The 22,283-nt window shown below is 40.9% G+C and overlaps 1 protein-coding gene across 1 annotated transcript in view; it reads right to left on the reverse strand.

Annotated features, from left to right (window-relative positions):
• LOC306792360 (uncharacterized protein) overlaps window positions 1-17,569 on the reverse strand; it is a gene marked incomplete at both ends in the record, with an annotated part of 41,347 nt that extends 23,778 nt beyond the window's left edge. The window contains 2 exons of the mRNA XM_079289431.1: window positions 16,799-16,991; window positions 17,532-17,569. Coding sequence (XP_079145557.1) covers window positions 16,799-16,991; window positions 17,532-17,569 — 231 coding nt within the window. The remainder of the gene's footprint in view (window positions 1-16,798; window positions 16,992-17,531) is intronic.
• Window positions 17,570-22,283: the final 4,714 nt, after the last annotated feature.

Genomic DNA, 22,283 nt, shown 5'->3' on the forward strand with positions numbered 1-22,283 from the left:
GGAGAGAAACAGGAAAGAATGTCATCCAGAGTATAGTTATGCTCCAGTGCGCACATCAGTGGAGTGAAGTTAGTCAGTTCAGTCAGAGGCAGACAGACAGAGCAATCTGATTGGACGTCGTTTTTTACACTGTGAAGAGATGATGTGTTTGTTGGGAATATGTGCCTCTATTGTTTTGCCAAATGAATGAATTGAATACATTTAATTAGTAAGACATTTGTATAAGAATGAGGGCTGCAACATTCTAACAAAAAGACATAAAAAGATATCCTGCCTGTCTCTTCACAGCGACACCTAGCTTGAAATGAACTACTGTATCTAAAGTGAAGTGGACATCGTCAGCATGACGTCACCCATCGGTTTATGGACTACGCTTCAGAAGCCTCGAGTTATTAAGCATTTTGGCCGTTGCCATCTTGTTTTTTGTGCAACCAGAAGTGACACAATAGGGTGAAGCTATGTACAACCAAACGCTGACCAAGACATTTAACAATGTTACAATTACCTTTTATGAACTGAAAACACACTGTGAAAGGGTTCTTTGATGAACAGACCTGTCAATCACAGTAGCCCCGCCCTAAAGCATCCCCTGCTTTATGGTCTGTTTGACTCTAAATGGACCATAGTTTACTCAATGAACATCATGCTGTAATGAGGAAGACTTGAAACTAGAGATTGAGACCATAAACTCATGTTTACAATGTTTACTGAGGTAATAAATCAAGAGAGAAGTGGAGTCTTTTTCTCATAGACTTCGATACAATCTGACCTATTTTTGCAACCGGAGGAGTCGCCCCCTGCTGGTCAGTAGAGAGAACTGACTGGGACTGAGGTTTCCCCTCAGTCCCAGCTAGCGGGGGTGCCGTTTGTCGAGCGATTGTGTCTTGGAAGAGAATTCCATTTCCAGCTGTCAGAAACACAACCCTCTGCCGGCTTTGACTGTGATGGATTACTTTGCTCTGTGGAAGTCATGCTTAAAAACTGATGCAGAATGAGCGGCAGCAAAGCCGGGTAGAACCACAGAAGCTGATATCTCTAATGGCCGCGCTGACTTTGTTCCAACAAAGAAAGTCAGAAAAGTAAAACCACATAAGCAAAGTGGAGAACACTTTCAATATTTTGAAGTTGGTTTCAGCAGTAACATGTCAAAGTGCTCTATAGTATAACATCAGAAATGTTCAACATTCGTCTGAGGCGCTGGTAACCACATCACGAGTCTGCCTACTGAACAGCCTGAGCTGGTAGCTTCCCACCCACCACTGTTGGAGACCCACCACAGAGAGCCATTGTGAGGCGGCGCTGAAGCGGCTCACCCGGGTGGCTCCCATGTATGGTTTTATCTTAAAAAAGGAGGAAATCAATCTTCATACATACTTATAAAAACTACAGATGGACAGCAGGCAATTAATTCCCTCACTCGCCGTATGAGTGGATCTATTCACAACATGAGTGGGCTGGGTTTTCATGACACAGTGAGCCTGTGTTGTCTGATTAAATGCAATCAAAACAAGTCCATTGTGTTTTAATCCCCCTGAGAAAGATTACATGCACTGACAGGGGTTTGAGGGAGCAGAGAGTGGGAATCCTAGCTGTTAAAAGGACGATGGAGGTAAGACAAAGAGAAAAAACCCAACAAAGTCCTTTCTTTGAAAACAACAACTCGTTATGAAGTAAAACAGTGGCTGGTGAATGCCTTCTTTAAATTTCTATGCTGCTTATTTGTTTCTCAGCAAAACGTAATTAAGGATATGAATCAGAAGTATTCAGACGTAACTTCAATGAGACAGGGCTGAACTGTCAGAGTAACCAGACAATGTTCAAGGTTTAGAAAATAAAACATGCCTGTCCTCATACAATGCTGCCGTCTGAATCACTTCGTGAAGAGTAAAGTGTTGGTTACCACTGTAAAAAATAAAAACTTCCTTTAAGTAAACGTGGCCCGAGGGACTCGAGACAAGTCTGTAACAGCAGGACGGAGAGGAGTTCAGACAGCGGAGATTACAAGCAACACAAATGAGGAAACAAACCTCAATAAGAGAGCATTGCATCACTTTATGGATGAAACTAAGGTTTTCTATGTTTTAAAGTGGAGCTGCAGATTTCTAAATCCATCTGGCTGTGGCTGTGTGAAACATGTGTGCCACAGGTTAACTCTGAGTATTTAACGCTGTAAATAGACTCGGCTAATTGTTTGAACTTTCAAAATAACATCTCACTGTTTTGATGCCATTTAATAGCTTCTGAGCTGGAAAATGTTTCTAAAATACTCACTGCCGGACCTGGAGAGAGAGAGGTGTTCATGATGACAGACGGACTCAAAAGTCATTTCCTGACTGAGCTCAGACCACAGGAGGGTTGCTGTGTGTGTGTGTGCGTGTGTGTGTGAGTGTGTGTGTGTGAGTGTTAGTGGGGGGGCTGCACTACTGTGTACATGGAGATGACCCTGACTACAACCTCTCCACTGACCAGAATGGACAAGCAGAGCGAGAGAGAGAGAAAATGTGAGTTTGCTGGTTAATATCCGGCCAGAGTTTTTCAGGGTTTCTGTGCCTGATTTATCAGTTTACTCAACCTCTTATTTATTTGTGTGTGTGTGTGTGTGTGTGTGTGTGTGTGTGTGTGTGTGTGTGTGTGTGTGTGTGTGTGTGTGTGTGTGTGTGTGTGTGACAAAAAAAGACAAGCTATGAATGAACGAACAAGTCCCAGACTTCTACAATAAATTGAAAAAAAGTTCCGCTAAACTGGACCAAACTCATCCAAGTGAACACCAAACTAAAGAAAACAAGATGAACTAAATATGTGGACAAAGAATGCGTCTCAATTCCAGACTACAGTCGTAACTTTCCACATTTAGGCCAAAAACAAACAAAAAAGCAGATCTTTGGCTATTTAAGGTCTCAATGCTGGATACGCAACTCAATATAAACAAAGTAACAGTTTAGGAACTCAGACATCGAGTCCAGTCAAGTCGGCGCTAAGGAATAATAAACCCGAGGTTGCATTGTTGGATAACAGAGTTCAAGTCCTCAGCACCCACCCACCCCCACCCAATGCGCAGGAGTCCTAATTCCCACCCCAGGGAGTGTCTGGGTGGGGCCTGGTGACTGGCAGGTCGCCAAGTCAGACACACCTTGATAAGCAGGCAGGTATGAGGAGGGAGGAGCCTCCCTGCATGTCTGCAGCTCTCCCTCTCCCCATTTGTTGACTTTGATCTTTTCAAGCCTCGTTTCGGCTGTCTCTTTATATCTCACAAACACACACACACACACACACACACACACACACACACACACAAATAATTTTATGTAACACAATTATAAGTCTGAAACCCTGCCAGATGGTGCAGTGGTCATCACACTCCAAAATATGAAAAAGCAGTTGGCCTGAACCAACAAAAATGTACTTTGTCCTGAGCGTGTCATTAAAATAAAAATAAAAAAGGTTCATCCTCTGCAGAGCAGGAATGACATCAGACAATGTCAAGACGAGCCGCACATTACATTGTGATATTTCTTGTATAAAAATGTAGACTTCGTCAACATGTTGGAGCTACAATTAAGGTCAGCTCACCAAACGTATTCGGGTTATTCCTCTGGGGAGCATGAATATTTACAGCTCATTTCATGACATTCACTCTGCGTTTAGCTTCGTTTAGGTATCCATCTTCAGCTGCTTCATTGTTCCATTTTCTACACCAGCTAGTTGCTAACTTTATAATGCATTTGATAATAAGCAGGTCGTTTTCAGTCAGAGCCCGTCGAAGAAAAGCTCCCTGCTTGTAAATGTGCTGACAAACCACAACACTGAAGCGAAAAGAGGATAAAATGTTCTGTAGAGCTGCAGATTCTGTGAGGATTCTTTGTGGGTTTGTTATAATGACTGACCCCTTTATTAATATTAATAATGATATATATATTTGAATCGTGCTTTAAAACAGGTACTATACATGGTAAAAAAACAGACACAATAGAAGCAATAACAGAACGGTCCTTTCACAAAGAAGCAGATCAACCAGATGTAGAGGCAAGTGCTGTCACACTTGTTGATGGAGTTAATGAGCTGACGATGTACGCGGAGCCTGATGCAAATACAGCAGTTTTACCTGCTATTTCCATATCAAATCGGGAAAATACTTATGTACTTAAATACCAAACGGGTTAGGCGTGAAAGCAACAATTAATTGACCAACTGTTTCATCTGGAAACATTGATCAGTGCAGCTTTAAGCTAAAGCACTACAGTTGTACACTTTGTGAGGGAATAGCCTTCCAGTGAACTCCTTCAGTATGTAATCGAACATCTACTTCAGTAAAAGTACAATGACACTGATGGCAGAGTTACTTTTCCTCTCAGAGGAGCGTCCCATTCTTTTCAGATGAGACACTGCGGACTCTCCCTGTTTGAACAAATAACCATGTGCTGTCAGATGAGGTTGCTTCAGGAAGTTATGAATTACTGAATCACCTGTTGTCATGTACTGAGCCTGTCTTCACACCGTTTATCCGTAGTGTGAAGGTATTTTTGAATCATTTGTATCATTGTTTTTTGATGGTTATTAATCTCTACTATGTTTATATATATATATATATATATGTTTATATATATATATATATATATGTTTATATATATATATATATATATATATATATATATATATATATATATATATACATATACATACACACACACACACACACACACACATGTATACTATTTTACAAATTGTATATGCTGGGGCAGTGAATTCCCAGGAAGAAAAAGCGAAATGGGAAAGAATATATATTCAAAAATATTTGAATAAATATTTTAAAGCTGATAAATCCGCAAAGGTGAAACCCAAACTATGGATGATCTGAATTCTTTGGATCGTTCTTATCATCTGTCCATTTGATCAACTGTCCATCTTCTTATCTGGCCATCTTATCTGTGGTTAGCATGGCAGTCAGACAATACTCAGCAAACAGGTGTGTGTGTGTGTGGGGGGGTGAAGTACATCAGGGAACTCTCCTCCCCAGCATGCCTTGATCATGACTCACAGCTGTGGCATGTCACCTTGTGTGCTGGTGCACTTTGATCCCTTTAGGTTGCAGCAGCTGCAGGTTGGGAGTGAACAGCAGGAGACGCCCTGCAGGCTCATTAACTGACCAGGAATGTTTCAACCTGACAGCCCTGTCTTCACTGAACACTCACACAGATCATGGCAATTTACACAAATGTCACAGAGCATATACAAATTAGGGGTGGGGGGAAAAATCGATGCAGCATAGTATCGCGATATTTTGCGTGGCGATATTATATCGATACACGGACGCCAAGTATCGATATTTTATTATATAAACTATTTAAAAAAATAAAAAATCAAATCAATTGCTTTTTCAGTCCACTAGATGGTGCTGAGTTGTTTTCTGGTGAGGTCAGCAGAGGTTCCGGGTCTGCGTGTGTGATTGGTAGGAAGGAAACAAAGATGGAGACATCAGAGAAAGATAAAACATACAACATGTTTTATCTGACACAGTTTCCCTTTGGGGACATAATTTGAAGTTGAAAAAAGTAATAAATCGCAATATATGTTATCACAATACTCAGAATATCGCAGTATCGTGAAAGTATCGCGATAATATCGTATCGCGAGATCTCTAGCGATTCCCACCCCTGATATAAATATGTCGGGTTGCTCAAGTTCTGCAAACTTTTTTTTTTTTTCAATGATTAGTGTTCTACAATATTACATTTGTAATCTTTGCTGTGGGAAACCCTTAATATATATAACCCATAATCCAGGGTGGATTGTGCAGTGTGGCACCCCCCCCCCCCTCTCTCTCTGTATAAAACAGTAGAACCAGTTTGTCCGTACATAATGATGCGGTGAATAAGCAACATGGCACCTCTCCTGTATTTGCTCCTCGTCTTGGCTCCTCCCCTGTTAATTGAAGCAGAGCCGAACCAGTTCCTCGGTATTTAACGAACACCAGTTTAAGATCACACCTCTCTCTCTCCACATTATCATGATCTGTTCAGAAGAGAACCAGTTTCGGCAGCCTGCGTGTTGCTTGAGAAGCACCCGTAAAGAAACGGTGTAGAATTACCATGAAAGTAACGCTGAATTCCCCGTCGCAGGATTTTCATTTTCAACGGCGTCTTCGAGATATGGAAGGTAAACTGTGGCTCCACACACAACAGATGTGGCAGATTTATTACAGAACCGATAAGGTGCAGTTTCTAAATAAAACAAGACGTGTTCCAGTAGCATCACAACATCACTTCGTCCCACGCACATTGTGTACACGAGACTGATTCATGGCATGGTTTCACTGCATACAGGTAATACCACAGGTGATTTGAGGTTAGGCACAACACAGGTCTTACACACACATACAGGTGTGCAGGGCTGGGTTAGCAACCTGTTGAGCGCCTCCCAAAGACTCACCTCAGAGCTGTCATTTCACAGGCAGACTAACCCAAAGACAGAGACGTGATGTCAACCAAACACGCAGAGGAGAAGAGATGTTCAGACAGACGGTCACGTACTGTAGCGTTGCATTAGTGTGCTCAAGAAAGTAGCCATTCGTGCTGTTGAATGCACAGTAACTGCCTTTTGTCCAAAAGCTTAATGTGACATTTTATTGAATCTATTTGCTTTGATATGAGGCAGAAAGTCTTAGTTTTAAAGTTGAATTAACCGTCTAGGAAAATGATCCTTATGATGATTTCCATAATCCTCCAGCCCTATTGTATACAGGCGAAGAAAGCCTGAAGCCAAACAAACAGTAGATGTGCATACATGAAGACTTTCAAACTCTTTCACTTTTCTCAACTCTTCACTTCCGTAACTAGAGCATCGACAAAAACAACATCCACTCTCCAAGCACTGCAGCTCCCACCCAGCCCGCACCCTCTCGGCCCTCCGACGAGGCTTAATGAGTAATAAGCACTGGGTGACCACAGTCTTGGAGTCAAGCCAACTTTCCCAGATGCCAAATTGAAGCCTGGAGATACTGCATAATGCAAAACAACACTCATTAAAACTTGGAGGGGGGGAAAAAAACAAGGAGCTATAAAATGCAAAAATGCACTAAGACACATTTCAGGAGATGCTTGGTGGCAGTTCTGAAGTGACTGAGATGAATAATTAGGACTCTCGGGCGTCCATTAGCAGGAGAAATTACACGATGTGGAAAATGGGCTCCAAAACACACTGATGACCCTAAAATCGAAAGCGTTTGGCCTGAACATTATGTTAAGGTGGGGAGCTTTGAAAAGGCTGACGAAATGGGATGAAAGCCTTTCAGTGCAGAAACATAATGAGAAGCATTCAGATGAGATCAGTGAGATAATACGCCAGTTAGCAGGAATAAGTGCATGTTGTTTGGAGAAGAGAATTACAGAACTGTGTATAGACAGTGTACCTCGCATTATACTGCAAGTATGTATTGGTTCTTTCAGTATTTAGACCCACTTTTATATTTTATATCAAAATCCCCATAGCCCTCCGTGTTAGAATATCTTGTTAATAATCAGCTGACAACGAAAACACATACAACACATAACTTTCCTGTCACACAAACACATTCCAATGTGTGCAAATCTGTGAACAGATAATGGAAACCTTGAAATACCCCACGCAAAACCAAAGATAACACTGTGAGCAAGTAGACGATGTAGTGTCCTGTTAGCGATCTAAATCCCATGAAGCATCATGTGTTCCTGTAGCAAAAGAGGAAGGCCATCTTTCAAACACTGTTTCCATTAATCATTTCTCCTGTAATTTGCACAAAAAAAGGCAAATAAAAAACTGGTAACTATGCGGAGCAAGCTCGAGGTGAGTGAACTTGGATGAACTGGGATATGAACTTATTGTGACTAATATATTCCCTCGTTTTTATTTTCTCCAAAAAAAAAGTCCCACAAAAACAGCCTGAAATGATAGAATATTTGAAATGACTACATGAGAGTCTATGGAGCACGGCTGGATAGGTGTCGGACCCTGGTCGGAGCTGGACGATGCTACTCTATGATTGGCCAGTCAGCATTAGAGGGGCGGGACTTAGCAAAGGGTCAATTGGTCCAACAATCCCAATTTATGTACAAAGTTATGAGATCATTGAGTCTTCCATTCCCATGTCTGTACGCTAAGTCTGGAGTTGGAGTCAGCAGGCTATTAGTTTAGCATAGCATAAAGACAGGAAGTAAGGTTAAACAAGTAAGAGATGTCTGTTTAAAATGTTGCATGCATTATCAACTACCTAAACAAAGCTACGTGTCAGCAGGTTATTGTGGCCAATTGGTAGAGAGTTGACGAAAAACGTCTTTCACGGAGGCCCAAGTGGACCTTTTGCTAAACCACTACTTGTTTGTTAAAATCTTTGGATAAGTCAGTGGAGTGTTTTTAATTTATTTTATTTCTACCACTGATACTGTAATCCAATAATCAGAAATCCTTTTCAGTTTTAGTTTCATTTTCTTTCTGACATCTCCACCAAATCTGTCCACAAACTATTAACCAGGATACTTCCTTGAAAGAGTAGAGTCCCGGTGAATCATGGGTATTCTGGGAAGTGGGAATGTCTCAGTGGCTTTAGCATTATGGCCTGAATTCTACAACTCAAATCACCTGCAAGGGTGATATAAAGCACCATCAATCTGTAAAGTTCAATGCATTCCAAGAGTTCTTTCATGTAGACATGCTTCTGCTTCTGATTTTCAAAAGTACATCAAAAACAGATTCCATGTGAGAGTTGGTATTCTCTCTGACCTTTTATTTATTAAACTTTGACTGAGTTGTGATTTGTGAGGAAGATGCTGTGTCTCAGTAACAGATGGGCCCTCCTGAGACTTTCTTCATTCACAGCTACAACTCCCTGGGATCCATCTCTGCACTGCAGATGGATTAGATGTTCATGCTTTCTTTTTTTAATTTCTTGTCGGTCTTGCTCAAAAAACAATTTCTTTACACACCATGTGATCAGAACTTAATGTGCACATATTGTCACTTGGCAATCACCCATGGCAATGCCAAACAACCCTACTGTTGGGCACTTGGAACCGAGAGGACCTCTGATGTGTGATAAAGTGCTAATCTTTGAGATCTGCCTCTGAAAAACAACTACAGTCACATTTTCAGAATTTTGGCATCGACTTGGTACCGAAGTATCGGTTATGGTGACATCCCTAGTAACTACCCACTATTTGTTGATTTCAAACACACTGTCAATTTAAAATGTACCATTTGCACTGCCCTGGAGCCTTGCACGGACCCACAGGTGAGTGGTTCCAGGCTAATAGCACTTGATAGACTCATACACACAATGCAAAGTTGGGCATTCAATCCACAAAAGCTGACGATCGTGACAGAACCATTGCGAAACATGTCCACCGTCAGCAGATTTACAACGTTGTCGACTCACTTCATTGTAATTGAATGAAGTGACACATTTCATTCTCCAAACAAGGGAACAGCGCAGACGCATGATGCACCTTGATGACCTGTCTCTACTTGCATTATATCCTACTCGCGTAATCATGTAAGAATGCTGTTCGGTCAGTATGTACGGGCCTGCATTAAAAACTGATTGTTGAATTGCACAATGATACGGACACAAAACACATCACAGATTTTAACAAGGAGCTGTCATTTACAGGGTAAGTTGACTAAGTCAACACACACACACAAATGGAAATGATCGGAAGTGTGCGATGTTAGCATTGCAAACTATTTTGCGTGTCTGCGACAGCCTGCCGTTCAAGCCTCACACCCTCATTCCTGACATACCTGCCATCTCCAGCCAACATCCCTCCTTTCCGATGAGTCATTGTTGAGTTGCAGTTTGTGACATTATAACTCGCTCAGTCAGAACATTATGAGTTTCTCCTATTGAGCCAGTACTAAAATCCAACATGTGCAATGCGAGCAACAGGTCACAGTAGGCTGTATGGGAACACTTCAGTTTTCTGTGATGAGTGATTGAAGTCTTACACATCTTACCATTCAGGATGTTGAGTGATACTCGACACAATGCTCCCCCCCCCCCCATTGTACTGCTAACAACTTAGCACTCAACAGTTTAGCATGGAAGGTGATTGTGATCGCAGGTTTTTTAGCATTCACTGTGCTGACTTTTAGTAAGCTCCACGCTAACTCTTTAACATTCACAGTGTTGCTTTAGATTTACTGTACCATCAATCTTGGAACCCATTGGCTATGGGTCCGACCATAATTAAGCCCCTGGGAGCAAAATTATTTCTGGGGTTCTGGTGTAGCCAGCAGGTATCCGGGCCCAAACGTCTTTGTTAAAATGCGATAATGGAGTTTGAGTTGAGCGACGACGTCCACGAGCTGATTGCATATCGTCATTCATATGACGAGATTGCATTTCGCTCCAACATGACTGGTCAATATTACTCGGACTAAACAGAAACCGGAATACTTCCAATACCAAAATCACGTTCCATTGCCGACAGATATCCACATTCATATGCGGATATCTGTATCAGAGATAATATAATAGAGATTATTGTAATTACGACTTAGCATGTCTTTGTAAAACTAAGGCTACTTCCTCACGGTGCACAATAAGCTTGTTATTTTAATATCTTTGATTACATTTCTACACAGATTGTTCAAAAAAACATTTTTTGGGAAAGCTGTTTAAACTGGTGCATGCACCATTAGAACAGTTTTTAAAGCTGAGTGTACTCAGCAAAGCTGATAATCAGAAATGCAAGAAAAGTAAATGTCACACTGACTTTGACAATTGTTCCTTTACAGAAGAAAGCAGTGTATGGATGTGTTTTAACACAGAGCGCAGTGACTAATGGACCGCACAGAGAGGCTTCTTTTAGAGCATTATGGGAACTTTCTCCTGCTCCACATAAATTTCAATGCGTTAATGATTGATGGGCACCAGATGCCACCTCGGGGTGTTCCTCATACCAGACGACTTGACATTTGTATTATAATAGAAGTGAATGCAGCACACAATATACGGCTTGTTCAGTAAAACTTGAGTGGCAGATGCTAAATACTGCTTTATAAAGCCAAGCTCGTTTGACCAGTGGCAGAGAAGATTTTTAAATTTTTTGATACATTTTATATCAATTGAAACACTACTGAGCTTATTTACATTAGCGTGAGGGTCATAGTTTAAACTTACATATTAGTAATTTTTTTTGCCTACTGCAGATTTAGAATACCCTAATGTCCATTAAAGTAGCGACAGACAAGTTAGAAAACTAGCATTTCTAAGTGGTCTTTTTGTTAGAACCCATTTTGCAAAGACGACCTGATCGCTTTTCATTGGAGCCTAAAAACTCCAACAACACAGCCAGTGTTGCCAACTTGGAGACTGCTTTGCCAGATTTAGTGACTTTTCTGACCCTCTTAAAGACTTTATTTCTGAAAATGTATAGACGTATAGATCAATCCATGGCACTTCCGCCAATAGTGTGTGGTCCCTCAATTTCCTCTTCCGCCGAGCGTGGATATATATATAAATATATATATATTTTTTATAAGAAATTATTCTCCATGCAAAACCCCTTTTGAATTAGTGCTTCTCGGAGAAACAATTGGATATCAGTTTCATTAGGATTTTAGAACAAACTTCTTTTTGTAAAGAAGAGTTTCATTACAGACTTCCACATTCAGCAGATCTAACTTTCACGGTAAAGGTATGTCTGTCCGGAACAGAATGAAGAGAATAAACGCAAACACACAGACATACTTTACTCCCTGTAAACCATGCTGACAGCTGACAACACCCTGAACATATCTGAAAAATGTTTACTTTCAAGAGAAAATGGTAAACAGACTTGAACTTAGATAGCTCCTTTCGAATACACTTTGTACTTTACATGCAAACAGTTTCAAAATGAACATCAACACATTCACACGCCCTGATGGTACAGCCTTCGGCAGCAATTTGAGGTTTAGCATCTTGTCAAGTAGAATGGAGGAGCCAGTGATCAAACCGACAAACTTCAGGTAAGCGGAAGACCCGCCCTACCTCCTGAGCTACTGTCGTCCAGTGTTTCATTCTAGTATCATTCTACTTTTATGACATTGCCAAATAGTGAGGTAATGGAGGTTTCGGTGGATGTTTGCACACACATACCGAGACACTACAACCCAACACATACGCACAGGTATCTTGAAAAAACAATGACATCATCTATGATCTCATTGCTTACTAGGGGTGCAACAGATCATAACACTCACGTATTGGAGTGACTGATCTCGGATTGGATCAGTACAGAAGACAAAAAGGTTATATAACGTCATGATAAGGCTGAAATGTACCTCGCCCATTACTCATTTTCACTGTACAGAACCTGAACGCATCATAAAGCAACGGAATGCAACCTCCGTAGGTTAGCCGTTAGCAGTGCTGCCATTGTTGCTTGCTAACGTTGGTCAGTAAAACTTTATTTCACACTTTTGTGGTTAAACTGTGTAATTAATCCACGGTTCACATTCTTGCAGAACCGTGATGGGGGATCAGTACAACAGCGATCTGTTACACCACTTTTGCTTATTAAATAGGTGGTAAATTATAAATTCAGAACACGCTTATTGCCTCCACATGCTCTCAAGATGGCGACGGCTGAGCCGGTGGCTCGCAGCTAGCTGTGCTAAAAGTGCAAACAACAGCAACAGTGCTGACAGAGCCAACACTGCTTACCTTAGGGTAGTCCCCAAGCCTTTATAAATGCATATCTTTGTAAAGTATGCTATCAAAAATGTCTTGCTTAAGTGACAGCTATTGTATCAGTAGTTGTATCAAAAAAATAGCGACACTCAGTATGAGAGGAAAATACATCATCAACTGTCATGCATTGTCACTTAGATTTAAATTTAATGTAATCTTTACATAGTGTTGGAAAGTGGTGCTGGGGGGAAAACCTATGACATCATAAAATCATTGTACACAAGCAAAAAGTGTGCTGTAAAGACTGGCCAAAAGCACACAGACTTCTTTCCCCAAAGCTGGAGGGTTAGACGCAGCTTCCAGGCAAACCATCTTCAACACATACATCAATGAATTGGTAAGTACATTAGAACCGTCTGCAGGTTCTGGCATCACCCGAGCAGACACTGAAATCGAATGCATACTGTTCTTGCAACAACGCAATTTTTACAAATCCATTCTCTGCATCGATGGGAAAACACCAAATAATGCACGCTGAGCACAATTAGAACAATACACACTATTTATCAAAATTCAAAAGAAGATCATTGGAATTTTATAACCACTTAAAAACACACTCTACAACACATCCCTCACCTACAGGGAAACTCCAGAGAGATTCCCCATCAGCCCTCTGGTTCTAGGACTCTGTTCACAATCAGACCCCGTTAGACAAAACCAAATTATAAGAAAACAACAAGAAAACTACTTGACACATTGGAAAGAATCAACCAAATTGGAATGCCACTTGGCCTTCAACAGAGATTACACAGTGGTGCAACACCTTCCCACTGTAACTGACTCAACACTACCGGTAGTCTGACTATGTACAGACTCTGCCTTGCCATCAAGAGAGGCTACCACGCAAAGACGTCAGGAACATATTACGAACACACAAAAAGACTTTGAAAACACGACCAATAAGGAAAAGCTTCCACAAACGCTGGGTGAAATAGAGCAATGTGCAAACACAGCAGCAAGATGTGTGAGCTTTTGTGACAGGAAATACAAAGGAATACAACCACAATGAGGACTGACCGGTTCTACTGTGCTCACTTATTTGTTGTTATATATTTAACGCATTGTCTATAATGTTCTATTTTTAGCTCAAGTTATCTTTACTTATGTGTAAATAGACTACGAAACACATCTTAGTAAAATGTTGTTATTATAAGTTTGTTATACCAACTTTACTTATTATTTATGCTATTTGTATTTTTTATATTTTATGACAAAATTGTAATGTTACACAGCTCTGTTCACACATGTCTGTATTCTAGCACATCTTTGTCAAGGGAAAGAATGTAGTCCCATTGAAACATATTAAAGAGATGGAGAGACAGAAAGAGAGCGAGAGAGTATCAGTGTGAGAGAGCTACATACTGTTTATATATATATATATATATATATATATATATATATATATATATATATATATATATATATATATATATATATATATATATATATATATAGTCCACCTACATGGTATTCTAATTATGTTGTGAAAGTCTCCTACAGATAAAGATTTTTTGAATGTGACAGAAGATTTTTACAGCCAGAGGAATTGAAGTGGTGCGATCAGGGGGAAAGTAGAAGAGTGGAATGAGGAAATACAGAAAACAGAACAAAATAAAAAGACAAGAGGAGAGAGAAAGAGAGAATAGTCTTCTGAACTTCACATTTGACGCACTATCTATAATTAAAAGCACAAAATGCTTTTCCCTCAGTGTGGAAGCTCAATGACATGTCACATTCCAACCTATTTAAAACAGATACATAACTAGTGCACATACAGTAGTCACTCACTCTATCAAGTTCAATGAGCCGATGCCAAGAGACGTGTGGCAGTACATAGACTTCAAGCATCACCACGTGTTAAATAGACAATTACCAACAATTAAAGAATAGGAAACCAAAAGTCGAGACATGCTACACAAGGGGAAAAGTGAGAAAGAAGGAGGGCGATAAAGACAACTAGAGCACAATAAGATGGACATGAAGATAAAGAGGAAGACGCCAAAGGGAGGAAGTGAGATGCTAGCAGCTGATATGAAGTCGGGTTTTCAGCATTCCTCGGCCTTGGAGAACACTTAAACATGCATGACTGACTGCTCTGTTTGCCTGCAGAAGTCGGTGAGACTTTAGCATCTCAGCAATGTTTTACATGCAGAAGAATGCAGGACGACAGCACCGGGACAGTCTGTTAACGCCCCACACATCCAAAGTCTACCCAGCTGCTTTCATTTGACAGTCGAATGTACTCTTTGTTCACATTGCAACATTCTTCACTAATCTCCATTTACAGATTCTATCAATCAGAATCTGTAGACAACGGGACAAGATTTTGGTATCGGAAAGCGTTCTGGTTTCCTTTGGCTGTCCGAGTGGTATCGACCAATCGCGTTCGAGCGGACTCCGGTTGCACGCGGGTAAACAGTCCGTGGGGAGAGCAAAAGAGGCCGGAACTCATTGGAACTCCACCAACTCCTGGCGAGAACAGTTCGTCCTTTAGTAGCACTCTGCAACTAAAACTATAAGCTAAATGAGGCAAAAAGCTTTCTAGCAAGGTAGTGGAGTGACCACTTCCTCATGAAAAAAGATTATTGGAGCAATAACTGGACTGCGTTCTTTTTTTTTTACCTCTATCAAACTGCGCCAGAATGCTAACAAACACTTAACAATTACCCGACTTTCTGTTTCGTCCAAACACATTGCAGTGTTAAAGGTCCGGTGTTATTTTTATTATTGTCATTAATTAACAGAGATCTGACAGTGTCTCCATGTGGTGCTGATATGAGTGACATTACCACCATCCGCCCAGATGAAATAAAGATAAAGTCTCCTTTCTGCAGCCCTCTTATCGGAGCACAGTGCAGAGTACAGAGAGACTTGCCCTTTGACTGAGAGTAGCACTCACTATATTTCATCACTGTGAAAAATGGAAATTTCATTTGCCACGTTTGGCGCCGTCTGTTTCAGTCAGATGGAGTTTAAAGCTTAAGTAACAAAGTGTGGAAACAGCTACATCACAGGTATTATTTTTTGGGTATTTCTCTCTCTTGTATAATGACCATAACATTCCTATAGTGACTTAAAGCACATTTTTGGAACTACACAACATGGCAAGAAGCATATGGACTCAAGTGAATAGGCTGTGGCTGGGGAGGGACCTTGTCTTTTAATATCCTTTGGGCTCTTCGCAGGCACCTCTTGTCACCAATATCACAGATCCTCATTAGATGGGTACCAAAAGGTGTTGTGAGCAGTTTTAATCACCCGCTGTAGAGCCTGCTGTCCTTTGAGCACAGGGACACTGTCATGTTGAAAAGTTGGAAACACGGCATTGTCTTAAATAACACTGTTTGTGGCGATAAGACTTTCTGTCACTGGAACTAATGTGCCCAAAGCATGAACAGAAGTACACCAATGTGGACGGGGGTATCCACACTATGGGCCGTATAGTATGCTCACACTGACTCCGTTATGTCCTACTACAGGATCTATGGTGGAGCTTTGTTGTGCAGCAGAGAATTGGGGGGGGCACATGTCAGAAAATTCAGAATTCTGACATTTAGGTAAAATTCTGACTTTTGTCTCAGAATTCTCATTTTAAACTTAGAACTCAATTACATTTTTTAATATATATATATATATATATATATATATATATATATATATATATATATATATATATATATATATATATATATATTATTATAATTTTTTTTTTTAAATGTGACTTTAAAGCCAGAATTCTGACTTTAATCTCAGAACTCAAATATTGGCCCTAATCCTCTTCCATATACAATGTTTTTTTATGTGGTCAAAACAAACTTTCAGGACATATTTTGGGTACAAACATGTTACCTAATGGATTTAAAGCGATCAAAGTTAAGACAGTGAAACTGTAAAGTACTCGTCTGTGATTGAACCGTCTCGACGCAGATTTCCCTCTAAGAAGTTCCCAGCCAGACTAAAGCTGCTCCTCCACCACAGACAGTTTAACTCCAGCACCAAAGGAACCGTGCGGTGAACTCACAGCAAGTAAACGGTGACGGCAGCTCAGCACTGACCCGACGAGCAGCGTCCAGGTGTAAATCATCAGCCTCTTACCTTGTTCAGTGATCCCTCCGCGCTGCTCTGCTGCCGACTGACAGCCTGCACTTTCCTGCCCCGAGAGGAGTTTACCTTGTGGGTGGGTCCGGGGCTACACCTGGGCGTGTAGTGACGGTGCGCGACGCCGCTAACGCACGCACGCAGAGTAGTTGTCGAGTTTGCCACGGTTGAGTGGAGGGAAACGGGATGTCTGGCGGAGATCCACGGAGAAACTTTATGAGTTGAACCGCCCTCACAACATGTTTTGGAGATGGAGTCCACCAGTCTCCCACCAAAGTGCAACTATTGTAACTCATTCAGGAATGTCCTCATCCATTGAGGCGTGCTTCTCCTCTCTGACGTCACTGATGATTCTTTATTGAAGGGAACTGAAAATCTATCATTATCATGTCTGTCTGTCTTTCCATCTATCAGTAAATCTGAAATAAGAAAAAACAATTGTGAAAACAAAAATGTGCAGCATGTAGTTCATATTTATTTGCAAGTTGGCAAATCATTTATTCTTCTTTCTCTTGCATGTAGCATTGCATTTGCATGCAGGAGCAAAGCAAGGTCCTGCTGTGGACCAAGGCAGCAGCAGAACCCCTCACAATAGTCTGTATCAGTTTAAGTTTGCGCTATGTTTAGAATATGTTTGCCACTCTTTCTTGCTGTCACACAGACCTTTTTAACGTGGGAACTGAAGTCATCATGCTCTCTTCAAAGCCACAGACAAAAACAGGAATATTACCTCTCACAACACAACGGTTGCTGTTCTACCGCTGCCATATCGCTAAGCTTCAGTTTTATTTCTAGGTGTCTGTTTCTCCAAACTGGAGACGTGCCGACCACCGTCTACTGTAAGCAGTACACTGACTATGTATAAGTACCTCATACAACCCCACTACAAAACACACAAACTATCCCTCTATGGTGAAAACAGTAAAAACACATTTTTTTGAGTATTGGGGTCATTTAAAGACAGGCTAGTTGTGATACCTGAAAACATAAACTTTGATCACCACCTTCATCACAGTGAGGGAAGTCCCCCCCCCCCCCCCATTGTAGACAGACAGCTACAGTGGAGGATTGGAGTCTGCTGTTGGTGAAACAGCCGCTGGTTGCCATAGGTGTCAGACTGAACCCAGAGCTGCTTTATGTTGGGCAACACTGACAACCACGCCTGACATTCCTTTGTGCTGGAGCTGAGAACACACCCATTCAGCTGGTTGCACTGAGGATACACACACACACACACACACACACATATGTAGGCTACACATGTAATTATATGGCACTAATATCTCATTCACATCTTTTGTTGAGGACATGCCTGTTTGTGAAAAGACGATTGAATCCGTTTGAGTGTGATTAGTTCTGTCCGTCAGAGCGTCTCTGTATCAGGTTGCAAGTACAGGTCAGACTTCAGGAAATTGTCTGAGCTGATAAAAGTGCAGCACGTGCACTTTATCATGTACAAAGCAACATTGTAATATATGTAAATATATATAAATACCTAAATATATATATATATTTATACAATATACATGTAGAATATATACATATATATTTATACAATATATATATATATATTTATACAATATATATGTAGAACATATACATATATATTTATACAATATATATATTATTTTTTTTCATCAAACTTCATTGATTTTTAAAGCTAAATTCACTCTGTAGAATATTGGAAACATATATATAACTATGTTTCTTCATCATTTGTTGAGTTCATATTTTTACATTGATGCTGACTGTTGCTAGCTTTGTCTGTTTGATGATGGGTGTGTCTCCAATGCTCATGTATACTTTAAGCAAATACAATCAATTGTGATGAGATGTTGACCTTGTTGCACTTTGTTCTCATTCCCCTTGAATAGTTTTGATCTAAAGTAGTTTCTAAAATATTTACTGTGATTAAATCGTTTCCCTTTTGTTGACATTGCAACTGGTAAGGGGGGGGGCTGATTCAATATACTGTAGCTGGTTGGCTTGATCTAAAATATATCCTCGTTCATTTGTTGATTATAGTTTGTGTTAATGATCTGAGTTTAATGTAGCGGAGTAAAGAGTGTTTCCCTCTGACGTGATAGTGGAGTAGAAGTAGGAAAACAATGACCTCAAAGTTCATCTACACCACGACAAATAAGGCAATACAAATGTGATGCTGTTGATTCTAACTCGTCCTCACCTAGGAATGTGATGTACTGCCAGAATGTCCCGGAGCTAAACAGTTTGTGTGACAAAGTAAAGTGGAGCAAAGCATCCATCAGCATTCTCTGTGTATTTCTCACCGCAGATGATTACGAGAAAAATGTCCAAAAATGTCAGAAGAACTAAAATCTCACTCTGTTTCGTTTACGTGTCGTGAGTCGTCTCATGAGGGAATTCTTTTTGAATCCATATGTTCATAATACTCTCTATCTGTTCCGCATTACAAGATACATTGTCGTTGGAATGTAGTCTGACCTGCCCACGTGTCGTCATGAGGTCACGTCAGTACGTCAAGCTGCATTTTGGTAACTGTCTTTAAAATGGCAAAACAAACAAAGACAGGAGTCACACGGAGGTATAAATACTTCACTGTGTTGTCAAAAAGGGAAAGCTGCGTGCTGAAGAGTTCTTTTCATCCTCATGTGGAGGTGAGTCACCCGGTGGGGAGATGGACAGGTGTTGTGTCATCCCGGTGGCTCAGGGTGTGACTGCAGCTCAAAGGGAACATGCTGCAGCATGGGAGCGTCCCGCCAACACAACCTTTACTCACACACTGATAAGTCACGCTGCTGCAACAACTTACGGAACAAGACGTCTCTGGGGGTGTTTCTCAGACAGAGTTCTACAGCTCTGTTGTGGACTTCTGTCTCCACTGCGCAGTGAATAAAACTCATCTGAACCAACCTCAGAATTGGACCTGAAAGCAACTTTTCTTCATCAGTTTAAACAGTTGGACTTTACATCCAGGTGTCTTTATTTTCTTCACATTGAAGATGGTGCCTGAAGATGCTGAGTTTCTGCAGAATGTACAGGATGCCAACAGGCACTGGAGGAAGTGTTTATTACCTTTATTTAAGTAAAAGTACGAATACCCAGTTTAAAAATACTTGTTTTAAAAAAAAGGAAAATGTACATATTAAATTATTATTATAGTATTCAAAGTAAAAGTCCTCAATGCAAGGAAATGTCCCCATGTTACTGTTACAGATCACCTCATTAGAATATTATAACTCGTGCATTTATGTAAAAGCAGGATTTTACTGTTGTGGTTGCTTGAGGTGGTGGCTCATTTTGAACTATTAAAAAGGTCCAGTGTGTAGGATTTGGCGGCATCTAGCTGTGAGGTTACAGATTGCAACCAGTTGCAACTTCTCCCGCGTAGGAGAGCGACGGTGGCCGACGGGAGAATGCCAAGGAGCCTATCTAGAGTTGTTGTAATCGTAGCATAGGGCCAGTGCGTGTGAAGCGGCAAAGAACAAGCAATATGCATGAGCGAAAGAGTTGCCAGCGGAGCAGAGGAGAGTTTAGTTTGGCGGTGAGGACTTCAAGTGGAAGTTTAAAAAATAAATGCTGCAGCTCTTCAAGTCCAACAGAACTGAAGCAGGTTGGTTTGTCTGTAGAAACATGGCTGCCTCAGTAAACAACTAGAAGAAGAACGAAGAAGAAACCATTTTTATTGTCATATACATTTTACACATACACAAAATGTTTCTCTGCATTTGACCCATCCCTGTATATGGGGAGCAGTGGGCTGCCATTGATCGGGGAGCCCACTGCTCCCTATATACCGACTGCTGTCGTCCATCTTATTATTCTGCATCAGGCAGCAAGCGGCACAGTCAACCAGGTAACAGAACTCCAAACAAAAGATGAGGACAAACCGCCTAAAAACGAAGGAAAAAACTCAGGGGCGGGGCAGACGATGAAAACTGGCAGGAAAACACATGAGGCAGAAAGTGAAGCCATCTGAAACGAGAGGAGAGGCGAGTAAGGAAGCCAGACAGGAAACAGGAAACAGGAATGACGGACAAGGACATGACCTAAAGGAGCAGAGGTAATTATTACAGTTATTAAAAAGGAGACGCAGCAAAAAGCTGGAAACGTGAAAGTTTTTAATTGGAGTGGAGTAAATACTAAGATGTCGTCCTCTAAAAGTAATGGAGTAGAAGTAGAATGGGGCGTGCACGGGGTTTAGCATTACCTGCCCTGATCACTGATGCCCTCTGGACAGGCCCCGGTGATGACTACAGTCAGCTGTTTTCTGCTGAACTCGCTGGTCCTGCTGTGATTTAAATCCTCTCCAGACTGACGTCCTTGTGTTCTAAAGTGGATCTCTGAGTTATTGTTCGAACTCATTCATAAGATGTGAATGAGTTATGAGTCAGAGAAGAAGTAGGATTTTGACTCGATGTCCTCACACATTGCCACACCTTACACACTCAGACAATTTTGGTTTCGTCTTTTGACTTCGTCATGCTGAATGCCCATAAATCAAAGAGTTGGACAACATTTCATTTTGACCAGATTATGAAAAGTCAAGAGATTCAAGAGATTCATCCCCTGGGGTTAATGAGCATGCAGGCTCGTCTCATCCAACAGTCGTAGCTATACCTATGGGAAAATAAAAAATGCTGCATTATTTCGTATATTGTCCACGTAATCATGAACGAGGAAGTATGAAGAGGAAGGGAGGTGGATGGGTTCAGCAAACGGCGACCTTTCAGCCAGGAGGCCGCTGGTGGTTCCTCACGTGAAACCAGATGTCAAAGTTTATTTATTTGACACGTAACTTGTTAGTTTAACCCAAACAGTTATGTACGTCACCTCAGTACATATGTTGCCTAAACTGATTCGTTTCTTTTGAAAAGATTGTGTGCATGAAACAAGCAGAAATAGACAAGTGTTGCTGGACACACAAAATAGGAGGAGTGACTCTTTGTAAGACATCATTCTAACTGCTGTACGTATGTTTATCAAATTATACAACAAACATTTCCAATATCTTAAAACAAAATGTGTCTTCGTGGTGGCATTCGATGAAAAGTCGGAGGATCACCAAAGTTATTAGAATGCATTATGCATCCTTGAAACAGCTGTTGAGATATTTCACTCCAAACCACAAATGTCAACCTCCCGGTGGCACCAGAAGAAAAGTCAGGTGATCACCAGAGCCAGGAGGGTTCATCCTCAGGAGACCATGAATGCACATACAAAGTTCCATAGCGATCTATTCAATTAGAATAAAGTTGTCGAGATATTACAGTCTAAACTTAAGCGGTGGACCAACCAACGACTGACATTGCCGTCCTTTGAGTCATTCCAACTGAAAGTTAAATAAAGGCCTTCAGCCTTCTGCCTTTATTTAACCAGGTGGTTCGGATGAAAACACATTTTTCAGGAATGATGAAAGACATGTAAAAAGCATAATCCTAAAAATAACTTGCAGACTAAGAGCAAAGTTGCAAAAAATACCCCACTCAGCAATGTACGAGGA

The sequence above is a fragment of the Melanostigma gelatinosum genome (genome assembly GCF_949748355.1).
Source record: "Melanostigma gelatinosum genome assembly, chromosome: 18".
Classification (NCBI taxonomy): domain Eukaryota; kingdom Metazoa; phylum Chordata; class Actinopteri; order Perciformes; family Zoarcidae; genus Melanostigma; species Melanostigma gelatinosum.